The sequence below is a fragment of the Lepidochelys kempii genome, chromosome 3, assembly GCF_965140265.1.
Source record: "Lepidochelys kempii isolate rLepKem1 chromosome 3, rLepKem1.hap2, whole genome shotgun sequence".
Classification (NCBI taxonomy): domain Eukaryota; kingdom Metazoa; phylum Chordata; order Testudines; family Cheloniidae; genus Lepidochelys; species Lepidochelys kempii.
Window position 1 is genome coordinate 64,431,289 of NC_133258.1, and position 15,313 is coordinate 64,446,601.

Consider the following 15,313-nt stretch of genomic DNA (forward strand, 5'->3'; position numbering starts at 1 on the left):
TGAACAGAAGTGAATCCAGAACAGAACCCTATGATATCCCATTCTATAATTCCTCTTCTCCTGACACTGAGCTAATGAGTATCTGTGTAGACAACATATCTCAGGATAACCAATTTACTCTTTTACACAAGGTTCTTTACACATTTGTTTCTTGCTTTCCATCAGGATGTAACTCACAAAATAGTGGATGCCATTGGTGCCATTGCTGGTTCTTCCTTGGAACAGACTACTTGGCTAAGACGAAACCTAGAGGTCAAACCCTCCCCCAAGATAATGGTTGATGGAAACAACTTGGAATCGGATGTTGAAGGTAGCTTATTTTCCCGTTATTCAAAATCAAATATTGAATTAATTTATTGATTCCCTTCACGTTACTGAAAAATGACAGATTTTATAATATTAGACGTTTGCTAAATCAGATTTAGTGCTGTTGTGCGGAGTACTGAGCTATATTAAACCTAATGCACATGGTGAAACAAAAAACAGTCAATTTTCCATGTCTTGGAATATATTTACTTTTAAATATTTATTTTTGTAGATATTGATATAAGGTACATAGTTTCCAAAATCAATTGTCTCTTGCTGTCACTTTTTCTTTTAGATATGTTGTATCCAGCTCTGGAAACCTCAAATATAACTCCTTCAGTTTATAGCGTCCATGCATTAACATTACTTTCTGAGGTAAATGTTTCTTCAGTTATACTACATGCTGGTTTCTTATAATACAGAGGGACATAGAGAGATTAGAAATATGCACAGAAACATGCACATGAGATTCAATTCAGAAGAATACTAGTTAAATATCTATGGGAAAAATAATTGAAATATATATGCACAATGGGGAAAAGAAATGCATAAAGAGGCCTAAGAGTGATAATGGACAGCAAATGTACACATGAATTTGCCATTTTGTTGGTTATTTGCTAAGAACTGGCAGTGCTCTCAACGTTGTACAATTATCATTTGTGTGGTGGTGCTGTCCACAGGCCCCAATCACTCTCATTGGGCTGAAAACAAAAAGTGACCATGTGATCAGAGAGTCATTGAGGTTCAGAACAGTGACTACTGACAGATGTCTAATAGGCAAAATAATCCTCATATCTGTCAAGGGGTTCCTGTCGTCTGCCCTGACTTCTGTCCTAGACATATTTATTTGTATGATTTTGTTAATTTGCTGTATTAGTTTGTGGTGATTGATATTATATTTTATTTGCATTTTGTGGGGAAAAAAGGAAAATTTGACAGTAGCCATTGAAGTCAATGGACACAGGTTCCTGCCATGTGCCAGGGTATTAATCTTTGTAATCCTGACATGTTATACATGTGCAGTGACTTGTACCAGGGTTTGCTGGAAGAAATTGAGTGAGGAATTTGGGGTGTTTGGTAAGGATTTTTGTGACAGGGTTTATGTTATATAGGCATAGTATGGATGAATTTATGTGCTGGTAATTGTGAACTAATGCTTATATTTTGTGGGCTATGCTATAGCGCAGGGGTTGGCAACCTTTCAGTAGTGGTGTGCTGAGTCTTCATTTATTCCCTCCAATCGAAGGTTTCGCATGCCAGTAATACATTTTAACATTTTTAGAAGGTCTCTTTCTATAAGGCTGTAATATATAACTAAACTATTGTTGTATGTAAAGTAAATAAGGTTTTTAAAATGTTTAAGAAGCTTCATTTAAAATTAAATTAAAATGCAGAGCCCCCCGGACCAGTAGCCAGGACCCGGGCAGTGTGAGTGCCACTGAAAATCAGCTTGCGTGCCGCTTTTGCCACGCATGCCATAGGTTACCTACTCTTGCTGTAGTGTGTCTTAGCTGAGAGTTCATGTATTTTTATTTTTAAATATATCTTTATACTTCGTGTTTTAAATTTTGTACAATACCTCAGATTTGATAACTTTTGTATTAAATTTGAATAAATTAATAATACTTACATAGTTGCCACTCCCCTTATCAATCATAGCAGAAGTGTCACGGGTTAAATGGGCATGGAGATTTACCCAAGAAATGGCTCTTCATTGGGAGGAGAATGTAGAAAAGTTTACAGCACGATCACCTGTGGATGGATTTAATTGTATCTTAAGCGCTAAATTCACTTTATAAAAGAGAACCTACACATTTTTTAAAAGGGAAAGATTTTATAATTTATAAAAAGAAAAGGAGTACTTGTGGAGACTAACCAATTTATTTGAGCATAAGCTTTCGTGAGCTACAGCTCACTTCATGGGATGCATACTGTGGAAAGTATAGAAGATCTTTTTATACACACAAAGCATGAAAAAATGGATGTTTACCACTACAAAAGGTTTTCTCTCCCCCCACCCCACTCTCCTGCTGGTAATAGCTTATCTAAAGTGATCACTCTCCTTACAATGTGTATGATAATCAAGTCGGGCCATTTCCAGCACAAATCTAGGGTTTAACAAGAACGTCTTCGGGGGCGGGGGGTACGAAAAAACAAGGGGAAATAGGTTACCTTGCATAATGACTTAGTCACTCCCAGTCTCTATTCAAGCCTAAGTTAATTGTATCCAATTTGCAAATGAATTCCAATTCAACTGTCTCTCGCTGGAGTCTGGCTTTGAAGTTTTTTTGTTGTAATATCACAACTTTCATGTCTGTAATCGTGTGACCAGAGAGATTGAAGTGTTCTCCGACTGGTTTATGAATGTTGTAATTCTTGACATCTGATTTGTGTCCATTTATTCTTTTACGTAGAGACTGTCCAGTTTGACCAATGTACATGGCAGAGGGGCATTGCTAGCACATGATGGCATATATCACATTGGTGGATGTGCAGGTGAACGAGCCTCTGATAGTGTGGCTGATGTTATTAAGCCCTGTGATGGTGTCCCCTGAATAGATATCACCCCCTGAATAGACACCATCACAGGGCCTAATGTGTGTGGGGGGGGGGGGAGAGGGAGAGAAAACCTGGATTTGTGCTGGAAATGGCCCGACTTGATTATCATACACATTGTAAGGAGAGTGATCACTTTAGATAAGCTATTACCAGCAGGAGAGTGGGGTGGGGGGAGAGAAAACCTTTTGTAGTGGTAAACACCCATTTTTTCATGCTTTGTGTGTATAAAAAGATCTTCTATACTTTCCACAGTATGCATCCCATGAAGTGAGCTGTAGCTCACGAAAGCTTATGCTCCAATAAATTGGTTAGTCTCTAAGGTGCCACAAGTACTTCTTTTTGCGAATACAGACTAACACGGCTGTTACTCTGAAACCTTTATAATTTATGTTATTTTCTAATTTTGAAAGATTCAATATGCTTAAGGTTGTGAAAATATTATATTGAAGAACATCATGCAGAAAAGTAACAGTATGAATATAAAGAAGAAAAGGAGGACTTGTGGCACCTTAGAGACTAACAAATTTATTTGAGCATGAGCTTTCGTGATCTACAGCTCACTCCATCGGATGCAGATGCATAGGTGCCACAAGCACTCCTTTTCTTTTTGAGAATACAGACTAACACGGCTGCTACTCTGAAACCTGTCAGTATAAATATAATGCTCTTTTGGGGGTTATAAGAAGCAAGTTTAAAAAAGCCAAGCCAAACACTCCTCCCCAACAGCCACCTTAAATTCTTCAATTTCTTGCTTCTTATGTCTCATAGGTTTTGGCTCATCTGTTGGATATGGTTTTCTACAGCGATGAAAAAGAGAGAGTTATTCCTTTGCTTGTAAATATTATGCACTATGTTGTGCCCTACCTCCGCAATCACAGGTATCATTACAATTTATGTAGCTCAGACCTCAGGTCTACTGGAGTTTGTTGGATATTCTGCATTTCAACTGAATCAGGCTGCCTATTCCATGGCACTACAAAGACAGGCAGATAAGAGCGTGAATGTGACAGACTGTCTGACTTCCCAACAAATTCCCTGGAGCCTGGATGAAATATATTGAGCTGGAAGCAAGAATTCAGATTTCTTACTGACCAAGGCCTCATGCACTAACTCTCAAAGGCAATCAAGTATTAGCCCCCATACTTTATAAATAAATTAACGGAGAGGTGGCAAAAGGCCACTTCAGATAGAGTCTGGAATAGAATCCAAGTTTCTAACATGGCAGAGCCAAGTCTTACCTGCTCAGCCACATTTTGTTTCAGATCTAATGTGCCAGATATATGTGCTTTGGATTTCCTATCTCTATTCACACTCTCATGTCAGAGCTAGGGATAAGAATGCTGGATTCCTGATCTCCAATATTCTGCTGCCTTCTGAATTAGTTGTACAGCTATTGCTAAAGTGTTAGTCAGATCCCTTTTAGTGGCTGATCCACAAAGAGGATAACAACCTCTCTTGCGGCACATATGAAAAGTGATATTAATACGATGTTTTAAAACCATTGTTTTCACAGGAGTCTGGGTATATATGCATAATTTTTTTAAAGCAGTGATTTAAAAGATTTCATGTTGAGTTGTTTTTTCTTTCCAGTGCTCACAATGCACCCAGTTATCGAGCCTGTGTTCAGTTATTGAGCAGTCTTAGTGGGTATCAGTATACAAGGAGAGCATGGAAAAAGGAAGCTTTTGATCTTTTCATGGATTCCAGCTTCTTCCAAATGGATGCTTCTTGCGTTAATCAGTAAGAATTTTTCTTGTTTCTTTCTGTTATTGTAAATGTTTAGCATATAATGTATTGAGTTATATTAAAAACGCGGTGCAATGTGAGCCAGATATTGCCAAAAAAACTTCTCTGTGTGTGGGTGTATACAGATTATGATTTTATCGTTTGTGTATAGATTATGAAATTCACATATTCAAACCTTATTTGTTTGCACAAATTGAGTGCAAATGACTTTGTATTTGTAAACCTATCATATACATGAATAAGAGAGTACTAAAATTGCATGTGCAGCCAGTTTCTAAGGAAAATTTGAAATTTGCTGTGGAAAAGTTGGTCCTGTATGTATTTTTAAATTTGGTTAAAAGAACAGAAAATTTTTTAAATAAAAATACAAATGTCTTGCTTTATTAATTATATATAATCATCCTCTTTCCTTTTAGTTGGAGAGCAATTATGGATAATTTGATGACACATGACAAAACTACGTTTAGAGATTTGATGAGTGAGTACTAACTCCTGTATAATAATAATACTTACTGCTTAGATGTTATTTTATGTTTCAAATTACTCCATACATGTTAACTTATGTACAATTCATTACATCAGTTTCTCCAGGAAAGACATTTAAAAAATCTAAAATAAGTATTTCTTGGAAAATTTTTATTCAGGATTTTAAATTCCACTTGAAAATTCCAGTAAAACGATATTTGTAAGAAATGTTTGAATAAAGCAGTGTTTTAATTTACATTTCTTCTTAAACTACTGGCATTTTGGAGAAAAGGACACTGAATTCCCCTCTACCATACCAGGGCACAACTTCTTCGAAATAAATGGAGGTGTCCCTCCTTGTGCCAGCAGTGAATTTTACCCTTTATGTGAAAGAGTTTATCAAGCTAGTACTATGTCCAGTCTCAAAATGTCATTAACCATGTTCTAACTTGAGGAAAAAGATGATTATAGAGTCTTGCAGCATGACAATTTCTGATTAACAATTTATTTAAAGATACAGAGCCAGATTCTCCTTTCAGTTATATTGCTACAAGTAGGTTTGCCCCAATATAACAAAGCAGAATTTGTCCCAAATTATATTTAACATGAAGGCAATGTGTATATTTTCCAGTTTTCTTTCAATATATGTTTCTTAAATATGCTCATTTTGGTCAAATAGCATCTTACTTATATGTACAAATTACACAGTTGACTTGAAAACTGTCTTTATACTTCTGGTTGTATTCATGTGATAAAATAAATGTTGCCTTTCTTTTACTATTAAAAGTATGCCTCAAGATAGTACCTTTTCTCTCTTAGCACGTGTGGCTGTGGCTCAGAGCAGTTCACTCAATCTATTTGCTAATCGGGATGTAGAGTTGGAACAGCGAGCTTTGCTCCTGAAGAGGCTTGCCTTTGCCATTTTTAGCAGTGAAGTGGACCAGTACCAGAAATATCTTCCAGATATACAAGGTCAGTAGAAATTATTATTTACCAGAATTTCTTTTTTAAATAAAAGTTATTGTTGCTGAAGAAAACTTTGACATAAAGTAGATCTGTTGTGGGCTCTGGTATGCATTAGCCACTATCACTGAATTTCATTTTTAACAGTACTCATAATAGAAATCATAATGGAATCTATGGGCCTGATCCTGTTTCTATTGAAATTGTTGACAAAATTCCAGCTGCTTTCAATGGGAGCAGGGTTGGATTTCAAATGACAGTTGAGTACATAGGCTTGTTGACTGCCAGTTAACTTCCCACTGCATCATGTCATTCATCTGTCATCTTATCAATTGGTTGATATCCCTGGACATCCTATAAGCTGTTCACTTACATGGTTCATAGGCTCACATGCCCACCCTACAGTACATTCAGCTAGGTAGGTGTAAAAAGAAAAGGAGTACTTGTGGCACCTTAGAGACTAACCAGTTTATTTGAGCATAAGCTTTCGTGAGCTACAGCTCACTTCATCGGATGCATACTGTGGAAAGTGTAGAAGATCTTTTTATACACACACAGCATGAAAAAATACCTCCCCCCATCCCACTCTCCTGCTGGTAATAGCTTATCTGAAGTGATCACTCTCCTTACAATGTGTATGATAATCAAGTTGGGCCATTTCCAGCACAAATCCAGGTTTTACGGCTGTTACTCTGAAACCTAGGTAGGTGTGTGTAGGCTTAGATGAAAATATTGCAGGTTCTACAAATTCCTGTAGCTGTTTATTCTGCTCTTCTGTTAGTTTGTCCAGTAATTAACATAGGAGGTTGTTATTGCTTCCTGTTGACTCTTTTGTAGGGAGTTTGGGAGAGGGCTCTTTTGTAGGGAGTAGGGGGAGGGATAGCTCAGTGGTTTGAGCGTTGGCCTGCTAAACCCAGGGTTGTGAGTTCAATCCTTGAGGGGGCCATTTAGGGATCTGGGGCAAAAATTGGGGATTGGTCCTGCTTTGAGCAGGGGGTTGGACTAGATGACCTCCTGAGGTCCCTTCCAACCCTGAGATTCTATGATTCTTTTTTTCTCCTCTGATGTGTTGCAGATTGTTAGGACAGCTTCCTTCTTGGTATGATGTCTTTGTAGGTTATCATGATACACTGTGGTTCTTCCTCCAATTGGGTAGCTCCATAATCTTCCTTGTCCACTTGTTCCTTGATTTGTATTTTGAAGCTCCTTTCCAATCAGCTAGTAACTAGCTGTAGGTCTGGCCTGTTCATGACATTTGGTTGTTTTTCTTGTCTGAACTGTGTGAGGACAGTGTGGACCTTTGCTACTGGAGAGCCTACCTCTTTACTTGTTGGATACTGCAATGTAGGCGATGAGCTAGAACTCACAGTAATCAGGTTTAAATAAAAAGTGCCTGAGGACAGAATATTCTCAATGTAATATACAGTATAGTAAAAGTACAATATTTTAACATGGTAAACATGAGTTACTCTAGCTCTTACCACATATCTTTTGCTAGAAATAGAGGTCACACCTTTATAATCTGTTGTTCTTATCTTTGGAATGAATCAAACTCTTGTATAAACAATGTAATGTAGCAGAAAGTTAACATAGAGAACAAATAGGGGTGTTTTGTTTGTTTTGCAGTCATATAAATATTTGGTTCACACAGTTTATTCTGGAGATTGACAAAAGGAATAAAATATCGTTACTTATATTAATATTAAAATATATTTAACTCTAACAAGAATAAACTGACTTGAAAACTAAAAAGCTAACCAAAATTATTATAAACTGAGGAATCCTTGTTGGCTTTCTGTTTCAGAAAGGCTGGTAGAAAGTCTCCGTTTGCCTCAAGTGCCCACCCTTCACTCTCAAGTGTTCCTGTTTTTCAGAGTATTGCTTTTAAGAATGTCTCCACAGCACCTTACCTCACTTTGGCCTACCATGATCACTGAACTGGTGAGTTGTAGTTAGCATTCACGGTTTGGAAAACTGATGGTGCATAGGTAACTTTATACCTGAACATCTGTTTTAGTTGCCCCAGGGAAATAAGTTATAGTTACGATATGTACATTTAAATGTACAATGGTCATCATTTAAACTGAATGCTGACTTGTTTGCACAGTCTTGATAACATCTGTTTCCTCAAATCAAATAAAATGTCTGTATGGCTTATGCGATCAGTTAAGCCATACAGAAAATATTTTTTTTTTTTAAATTTCCAGTCTCTGTTCATTCCCTGCTCCCACTTGCATTCTGAAGTAACTTTGCACCTCCCTCAATGTTCATTTCTTCTTTGCTCCTAAATACCAGTTCACTTCCTGCCAAAGTAAGCTTGCTTCCCCCCAACATTCCTGCTTCCTCACTATTTTCACTTGCTTCTTCCTTGTGGATGTCTTACCAGTCATTTCGCCCCTTCTGATGCTGAGGACATCAAGTAGAGGGATCTGAAAGACTTGTTATATTGGTAATCAGTGGTGATTGATGGCACTTTATGGCTATATTTTCGTAACCAGACACCTGTACGGCCAGACCTTTGGCTCTGCTCTGTCACCTTTTTGTTACTCCACTAGCACAAATGGGACAGAGCGCTGCCTTTAAATGGCCAACTGGGAATTCCTCTTGTGTGGGATGTTTCAGGAATAGAGGTCGTTGATGGCCAGAGCACCCTGTGATCCATTGATTCTTGGTCAGCAGAGTGGCCCCTCGAAGTGCCATTACCAGTTGGCTTAAATTAGAGCAGCACTGAGGTGTTAAATTAAATTCTGAACTTTGCTGGAGGCTAATCTGAACCCTGGTTGCACCCAGGGACAGGAAAGATAGCATAATGAAGTTATGTATCTTCTTGTTCCCTGCAATAAATGCTGGTAAATTAGCTAGAAAAAGGTGTTTTAAAGATTATGAGAATATAATTTTGCAATAAATATGTTTAAAATAACTTTGGAGAATAGCAATGATCTAAATATTAAGTAGCACAAATTCTCCCCTGTGCAAGATATGTTCGGAAGAGATGATTGGCTGTCAGGGGGCTGGTTACAGCTCCTTGATTCCCAAGCTGTCATAGTCTTGACATAAATTAGACCAGTCTTGGGGTTGCTCTAATTTGATACTGCTGACTATGGTCCCTGAAAGATCACATTTCATTTTAGAATTAGCACAGAGTACTGGGGCTCCACTCTTGCTTCCCTACACTCCCATCATATCCTTTGCTTCCCTGGCACATCTCCTATTCTGGAAATGCAGGAGGATGGCATAGGAGCTTGTTCTGACTTTACACTAGTTGAGAATCCCCTCCACTGTGGGAATTGCCAGCTGGACAGTGGCAGCCAGATTACTTTCTCTCTGCACTATTCAGGCAGCAAAAAGGGATGGAACAATCGTTGAGAATCTGGTCCTATATGGCCAAGTAGGCCGATGGGTGATTTCATTAGCCAGGGAATGGAAATAAAGCTCCAAATCTCAGTCCTGTTAAGGCTCTTTTCTCAGGGCTTGTGTATTATTCTTCAAACACTCTCAAAAATCAACTAAAAAACTGGGCAGTAATTCCCCAGAAGCTTTTCCTGCTTTAGCCAGCCTGGAAGGGAGAAAGCACAGTCTTCCCCTTAGCTTTCCTTTGACCCAGCTGCTGCTTTTTTTTTATACTTTTCCCTCTGCAGCCATGTGACCAGCCAGGACCTGTTAACCCTTTTCAGGCTGCAGACCTTTACCCTGAGACAGTCCATTAAAAATAAAATCTTTTTAAAATATAGAATTTTACCTTCAGGTACAAGTGTTTTTACTGATGGAACAGGAACTTACTGCTGATGAAGATATTTCAAGGTAAAATTAAATTAATTTCTGCTTGTTTGTTCAATTTTGTGATACCCTGTAGTCTTCTGAAGTGCAATAGGACAGCTGTATTAATATGTAGAAATAGTTTGTCCTAGAAAAATTGTTCAAGGTCAAATGAAGAATATTTGACTCTTACTGCAGTACCAGGAACATTATATTTGGACTTTCTGTTTAAAAAAAAATAAAACAAAAACCTCACCATTAACTACGAATAAATAACTATGTTAACTCATGTAACCATTTTTTCAAGAATATTTTTTACTTCGGCAAATAGTCCCATTGCAGTCAGTGGCTCTAGTTGCATGATTAAGCTTTACATATTTCTATAATGCATACTTTGGATTATTTTACATGGGGTCTATAAGGGTATTATGAAATATAATGAACATTTGTTTTGAAATATTTAAAAAACATGAAAACCATATGTTTCTAATTTTGTTGTCCATTCCCAGCCTCCCCTCACCCACAGTTTGTATAGTCATAGCTTTAGAGCAGTGGCGTAGCCAGGACAGGATACTTGGGTGGGCTCCAACTTGGGGTGGGTGGGCAATGACAGGGAGCAGGGGAGGGGCGGGCAGGAGGGGTCAGGGCCGCTTCCCCACCACCCTCTCCAGCTGGCCTTGTCGGGGGCGATGGACACGCTAACCAGGGACCCTTTGGGGCCCAGGCGTGCAGCCAGGGAGTGGGACATGGGAGCTTGTCCCGCGCTGCCCCCCTGGCGCTCCAGCTGGGGAGTAGGGTTGAGGTGCGGGGGCTTGCGGGTGGGCAACGCCCGCCATGTCCCAACCCTGCTCCCCGGCTGGAGCGCCAGGCGGACGGATGGAGCAGGGCAAGCGCTGGGGCCAGAGCAGAGCTAGGGCTGGGGGTCGGTGGGCCTGGATGCTAACTAGTTGGGCCGTGGCCACACCCCTGCTTTAGAGGCAGATTTTTCAAAAGCACAAAGGGGAGATACGAGCTCAACTCCTGTTTGTGTTTTCTTAGCCCCCTGTTAATAAATTGTATACTCAGTTGCTTGACAACACTTTGGTAATTATGAAATATACTCAAGAGACCAAATAACCAATGTCAGTCCATTTTATTAATATGGCACAGGAAATAGGTTCTGTACGATACCAGTCTCCGAAGAACAGTCCCATCCAGTGATGTTATATTCACCTTAGGCAGAAGGTGTGCTCCCCTAGTTACACGTTTTAGCTGATATTATTCATATGATTTTACAAGTGACACATCTCTTTACACAGCACTAAAATCTAATCCATCAGTTTGTCCCTTTTCCCTAACTTGTACTGTTCCTTCCTCATCTTTTTTTGGATACTAGCATTCCAGGTACTAGTCCATGAAGGTCCTCCCCTAACTTGTACTAAGACAGAGAATTAATGTATCCTGATTTTGACAAGTTTCTTATTTGTTTTATGCCAAATGCTTACTTCAGAAAATGCAAAGAGTTATGGGATACTTAGCATAAATGAACAGGACGATGGTGTAGACCAGTTTAGGCTACATCACTATCACAATATTTGTGCTTAATATTATTGGTGCTTAATGCATACTAATATATGGGGTGCAGATACTAGATATTATTAATATGATATATATTTATATACTAGCCAGCATATATTAGGCAACATTCCTTTTATGCCTTTGGAAATCTCTATCCAAATATAGTTAAGTCCACATAAATGGCATATTAACTTTCTCCCACTTAAGCTGGATGGTTGGTTGCCTGCCAGGAACTAGATTCCACATGGTAAATTAAAGATCTGCATCTTTGTAAAACAAAATGCTAAGAGAGAACCATCCCATAATGGTGGAAAGTCATTATGACTATCCTGTACAGCTACTCATTATACTTTAATTTTAGAACTTCGGGCCCATCTGTTGCTGGCCTAGAGACAACATACACAGGAGGCAATGGCTTCTCCACATCATACAACAGCCAGAGGTGGTTAAACCTTTACTTGTCTGCTTGTAAATTTCTGGACTTGGCCCTGGCATTACCATCTGAAAATCTTCCTCAGTTTCAGATGTAAGTAAACGGAGATAAAATAGTTTTCGTTTTTTGAAAGTCTTGCTACTGTCTTGTAAAATTCTAATTTTTAAAATCTTTGTTTCCTTTCTCTTTTCTAATCCCCCTTCATGTATTAACCCAGAGCAACAGATTACATTTTCCTTACATAAAGACTTAGAATACTGTGGTGTAATATTTTCCCTATATTACAGTAGCAAAGCTATGCTGTAATTAAGGTATAGATGGCTATTCTATCCTAACTCCTTGTCTTTCAGTGTCTTAGAAATTTCATTTGGGCTGAAATTTGCCATGCTTGATTGTGGCCCAAAGGTGATTTTTTTTTTTTTTTAGGGAAATTTGAAGACTGACTGTCCTGTTGTTTTTAACTGTGCATGTTAGACATTGACAGCCCGTGCATCAGCTGAGAATTGCTAGAGGACGGGAGCTCTGCTCTGGCCGCTTTATTCTCTCAACATACCCTGTACTGGAAGGTGTAGGAGTCAGCTCGGCCAATTGTATGCCAGTTGAGAAATCCCCTCCGCTGGGGTAATTCTCACCTGGCCAGCTATGGCATGACTAATTTAGACAGTATCTGTTCAGAAGACCGTACAATCTAAACTTGACACGAATCCTGCATGAGCCTAATTTTTCTTTCTTTACAAAGGAAATCTGACAAGGTTTTATAGATCCCTCATTTTTGATAATACATGGGGTTCTAGCTAGCTTAAAAGTCCCGTTTGATATGAACAACCTGTGACTATGTTGCCTCTTGACAGGTATCGGTGGGCTTTTATTCCAGAAGTGTCAGATGATTCAGGTTTGGAGGTACGAAGACAGGGCACACATCAAAGGGAATTTAAACCATATGTGGTACGATTAGCAAAACTGCTGCGGAAAAGAGCAAAGGTATTTACTTTTTCCCTGTTTTGTTTTACTTTGTAAAGCTGCATGTACAGTAACTAGCAGCACTGTTCACTTTTCTATACAAAATTAAAGGGGCACTGCCAAGTGTGGTAGCATGCCTGTTTGAATGAAAGTCTCAAATCAAAGTGAGTCTCAAATAACGAAAAAATATAATTGGGTATTTGAAATATACTTTGTTCATTAGTTATGACATAGCCAATTACATCTTTTGTCATTAATAAAAGATAATGAATAAAAATTATACTACTGTACCCTCTAAACCCTAAATATATTTTAATATAAAATCCAGCCACTTTCTAGTAGCTATAGCTGTTTATAGACAATTTTATGATAATTTACCTACTAAAATAGAAAAGTGTTTCAGCTCCTGGAAAATGCTCACAAATATCTAGAAACCAAACTATATTAAAAAATAAAGTAATTTGTCTTAAAACTAGGCAGAGCCATGAAGGGCTGGGTTTCTAGCTTTGTAAGGCAGTTTTAACACCTGAAACCAATAAAAGCCAGTTTTAAGTCTTCAGGCAAAGTAAAATATGTGTTAGCAGAAGTGGAAGATTTACTGAACTGGAGATATGAACAGGATAAACATGTAAACAGCTGGTGCTTGTTGTTCTCCTGGTGGCCTGAGAGAGGGAGGCAGGGAACAATGGCAGCAGCTCTGAGTGGGAGATCTCAGAGGAATGGAGGAAAATGGGTTGGGGTACTTTGTGAAGAGGGAGAAGAGCTGAAAAGGAGAGGAGCTCTTTCAGTTTTGCCAGTCTTCCATTATTCCAGTGAGTGAGGGTGGGCAGCCATCACCAGTGGAACAGAAACATTTTGGAGACTTGTCCTCCATCCCCAAGCGATGGCGCCATTGCCTTTCCACTGGGATTATTTCCACTAACACTTATAAAACACAAACAGCAGAAAGAGATAGAGAACTACCTATGTTGTTGAATCTCTTGCTGGCTGGAAAGTGAGGGATTGAACAGAGGGCCAGCTGACATGGAGAAAACACTAGATGGTAGCTTTGAAAACATTTGTCGCTACTAGGGTGGAGATGGAACTGAGAACAAGGGCAAAGACTGCAAGGGGGAAGAATGGCTTCGCAAGCTTAGACAAACGATAAAAGAGACAGGAGAGGACATTTCAAAGTTTTGCAGGGATGCTAACTTTGAGTTTATTCTTGGAAGCCCATCTGAATATTGTTACACCCTGGTGACTGCATGTGTTGGCATACTGTATTTAGCCACACCAGGAAAATTTACTTCTCACTGAACTGTCTCTTTCGGGGGGAAAAAATATTGCTGTGTGAAAATGTGTGGGGCAATTTAGGTTTGTAGGTATATATGTAGCATTAAACCAAAAGCTCAAAACCTACAGGAATTTCAAGCAAAATATGTGGTGCAAGTCAAGTCTCTTCATTATTTGATGAGAAAACGACCCCCATAAGCTCCTCTTCCCACAGTGCAATGCTAATCAGATTTAGTCTGTATCATTATATGAATTGTTAAATACAGTATATTCCTTGCTTGATGTTTGAAGGTATCGTATTCTTCATCGCTTAGGCATATGATGCATTCCAAAATAGTCTCTCCGACTGATTTATAATATTAATTCTCTGCTGGTACGTACTGATGTTGAGATCTACATTTTTTAAACTCATTAGCTTTCACAGTGTGTTTCAAGAATTTACAAAGTTTCCAGAAACTTCTAGAATCCTCTAGTCAAGGCAGCAGTTACAAATTGTGAACCACAAACTGGGAGTACAAGGGTGAGAGGAATGGGAGTGAGATAATTAATACCAGCTTCCAGTCTATTGTTTCTTTCTAATTGCAGTGGAAGAATACTGATGAAGATAGCAGTGTGTTTCTCTTGCAGTGTACAATTTATTGGCAGGATGTGTCACTTGAGCTTACTTTATCTTCAGGACACCTTGACTGATAGCGAGATTTATGCAGTTTGATGTTCCTCAAGCACTTGTGGCTGAAGGAGGTGTGTTCAGTCAGCATTATGACAAAAAACAGAAAAACATACTGGAATTTCTTTCTGTCATTAGCCTCCTTCTCCACACACTAACTCCACAGTCTGATACCCCCAGGTTATGACTGAAGACAATGGGCCCTTTTGGGACAAGAACTTCTGGTAAAACTCAACACCCAAATTGCCAACTACAAAGCCTTCATGGCTAAGTATTATTTTAATTTATGGAACACCGTCTGAAAGTTCTCCTCTTTCCTTCCACAGGACAAGCAGGAGGACTTTAAAATGATGATTTTGGAGGGAGTGGAGATGGCCAAGCATCAGGTGAGGGTGGCCTTTGATGCTTGAGTTGTGAAACAAAAACTTATTTGTCACCACCTGATGCTCACAGCCATGTGTGGTATCTGGATTTCAATAAGAAATGCAAAATGGGATAACTCTCTTCAGAGGACAGAGTTAAGGATATTTGGATGAAGACAAAAGAATAGAGTCCTAAATACCTCTATTTACGTAGATGACTCCAGAGAAGAGTATTTTTGTTCAGCCAGCTTCTCTAAGTAAAAGGGA

At 38.8% G+C, this 15,313-nt stretch overlaps 1 protein-coding gene across 6 annotated transcripts in view; it reads left to right on the forward strand.

Annotated features, from left to right (window-relative positions):
* DOP1A (DOP1 leucine zipper like protein A) overlaps positions 1–15,313 on the forward strand; it is an 89,981-nt gene that overhangs the window by 72,039 nt on the left and 2,629 nt on the right. For all 6 annotated transcript variants that reach the window (XM_073336554.1, XM_073336552.1, XM_073336553.1 and 3 more), the window contains 11 exons: positions 166–310; positions 602–681; positions 3,634–3,743; positions 4,456–4,605; positions 5,028–5,089; positions 5,896–6,048; positions 7,844–7,980; positions 9,785–9,840; positions 11,714–11,878; positions 12,637–12,766; positions 15,011–15,070. In XM_073336554.1, coding sequence (XP_073192655.1) covers positions 166–310; positions 602–681; positions 3,634–3,743; positions 4,456–4,605; positions 5,028–5,089; positions 5,896–6,048; positions 7,844–7,980; positions 9,785–9,840; positions 11,714–11,878; positions 12,637–12,766; positions 15,011–15,070 — 1,248 coding nt within the window. The remainder of the gene's footprint in view (positions 1–165; positions 311–601; positions 682–3,633; positions 3,744–4,455; positions 4,606–5,027; positions 5,090–5,895; positions 6,049–7,843; positions 7,981–9,784; positions 9,841–11,713; positions 11,879–12,636; positions 12,767–15,010; positions 15,071–15,313) is intronic.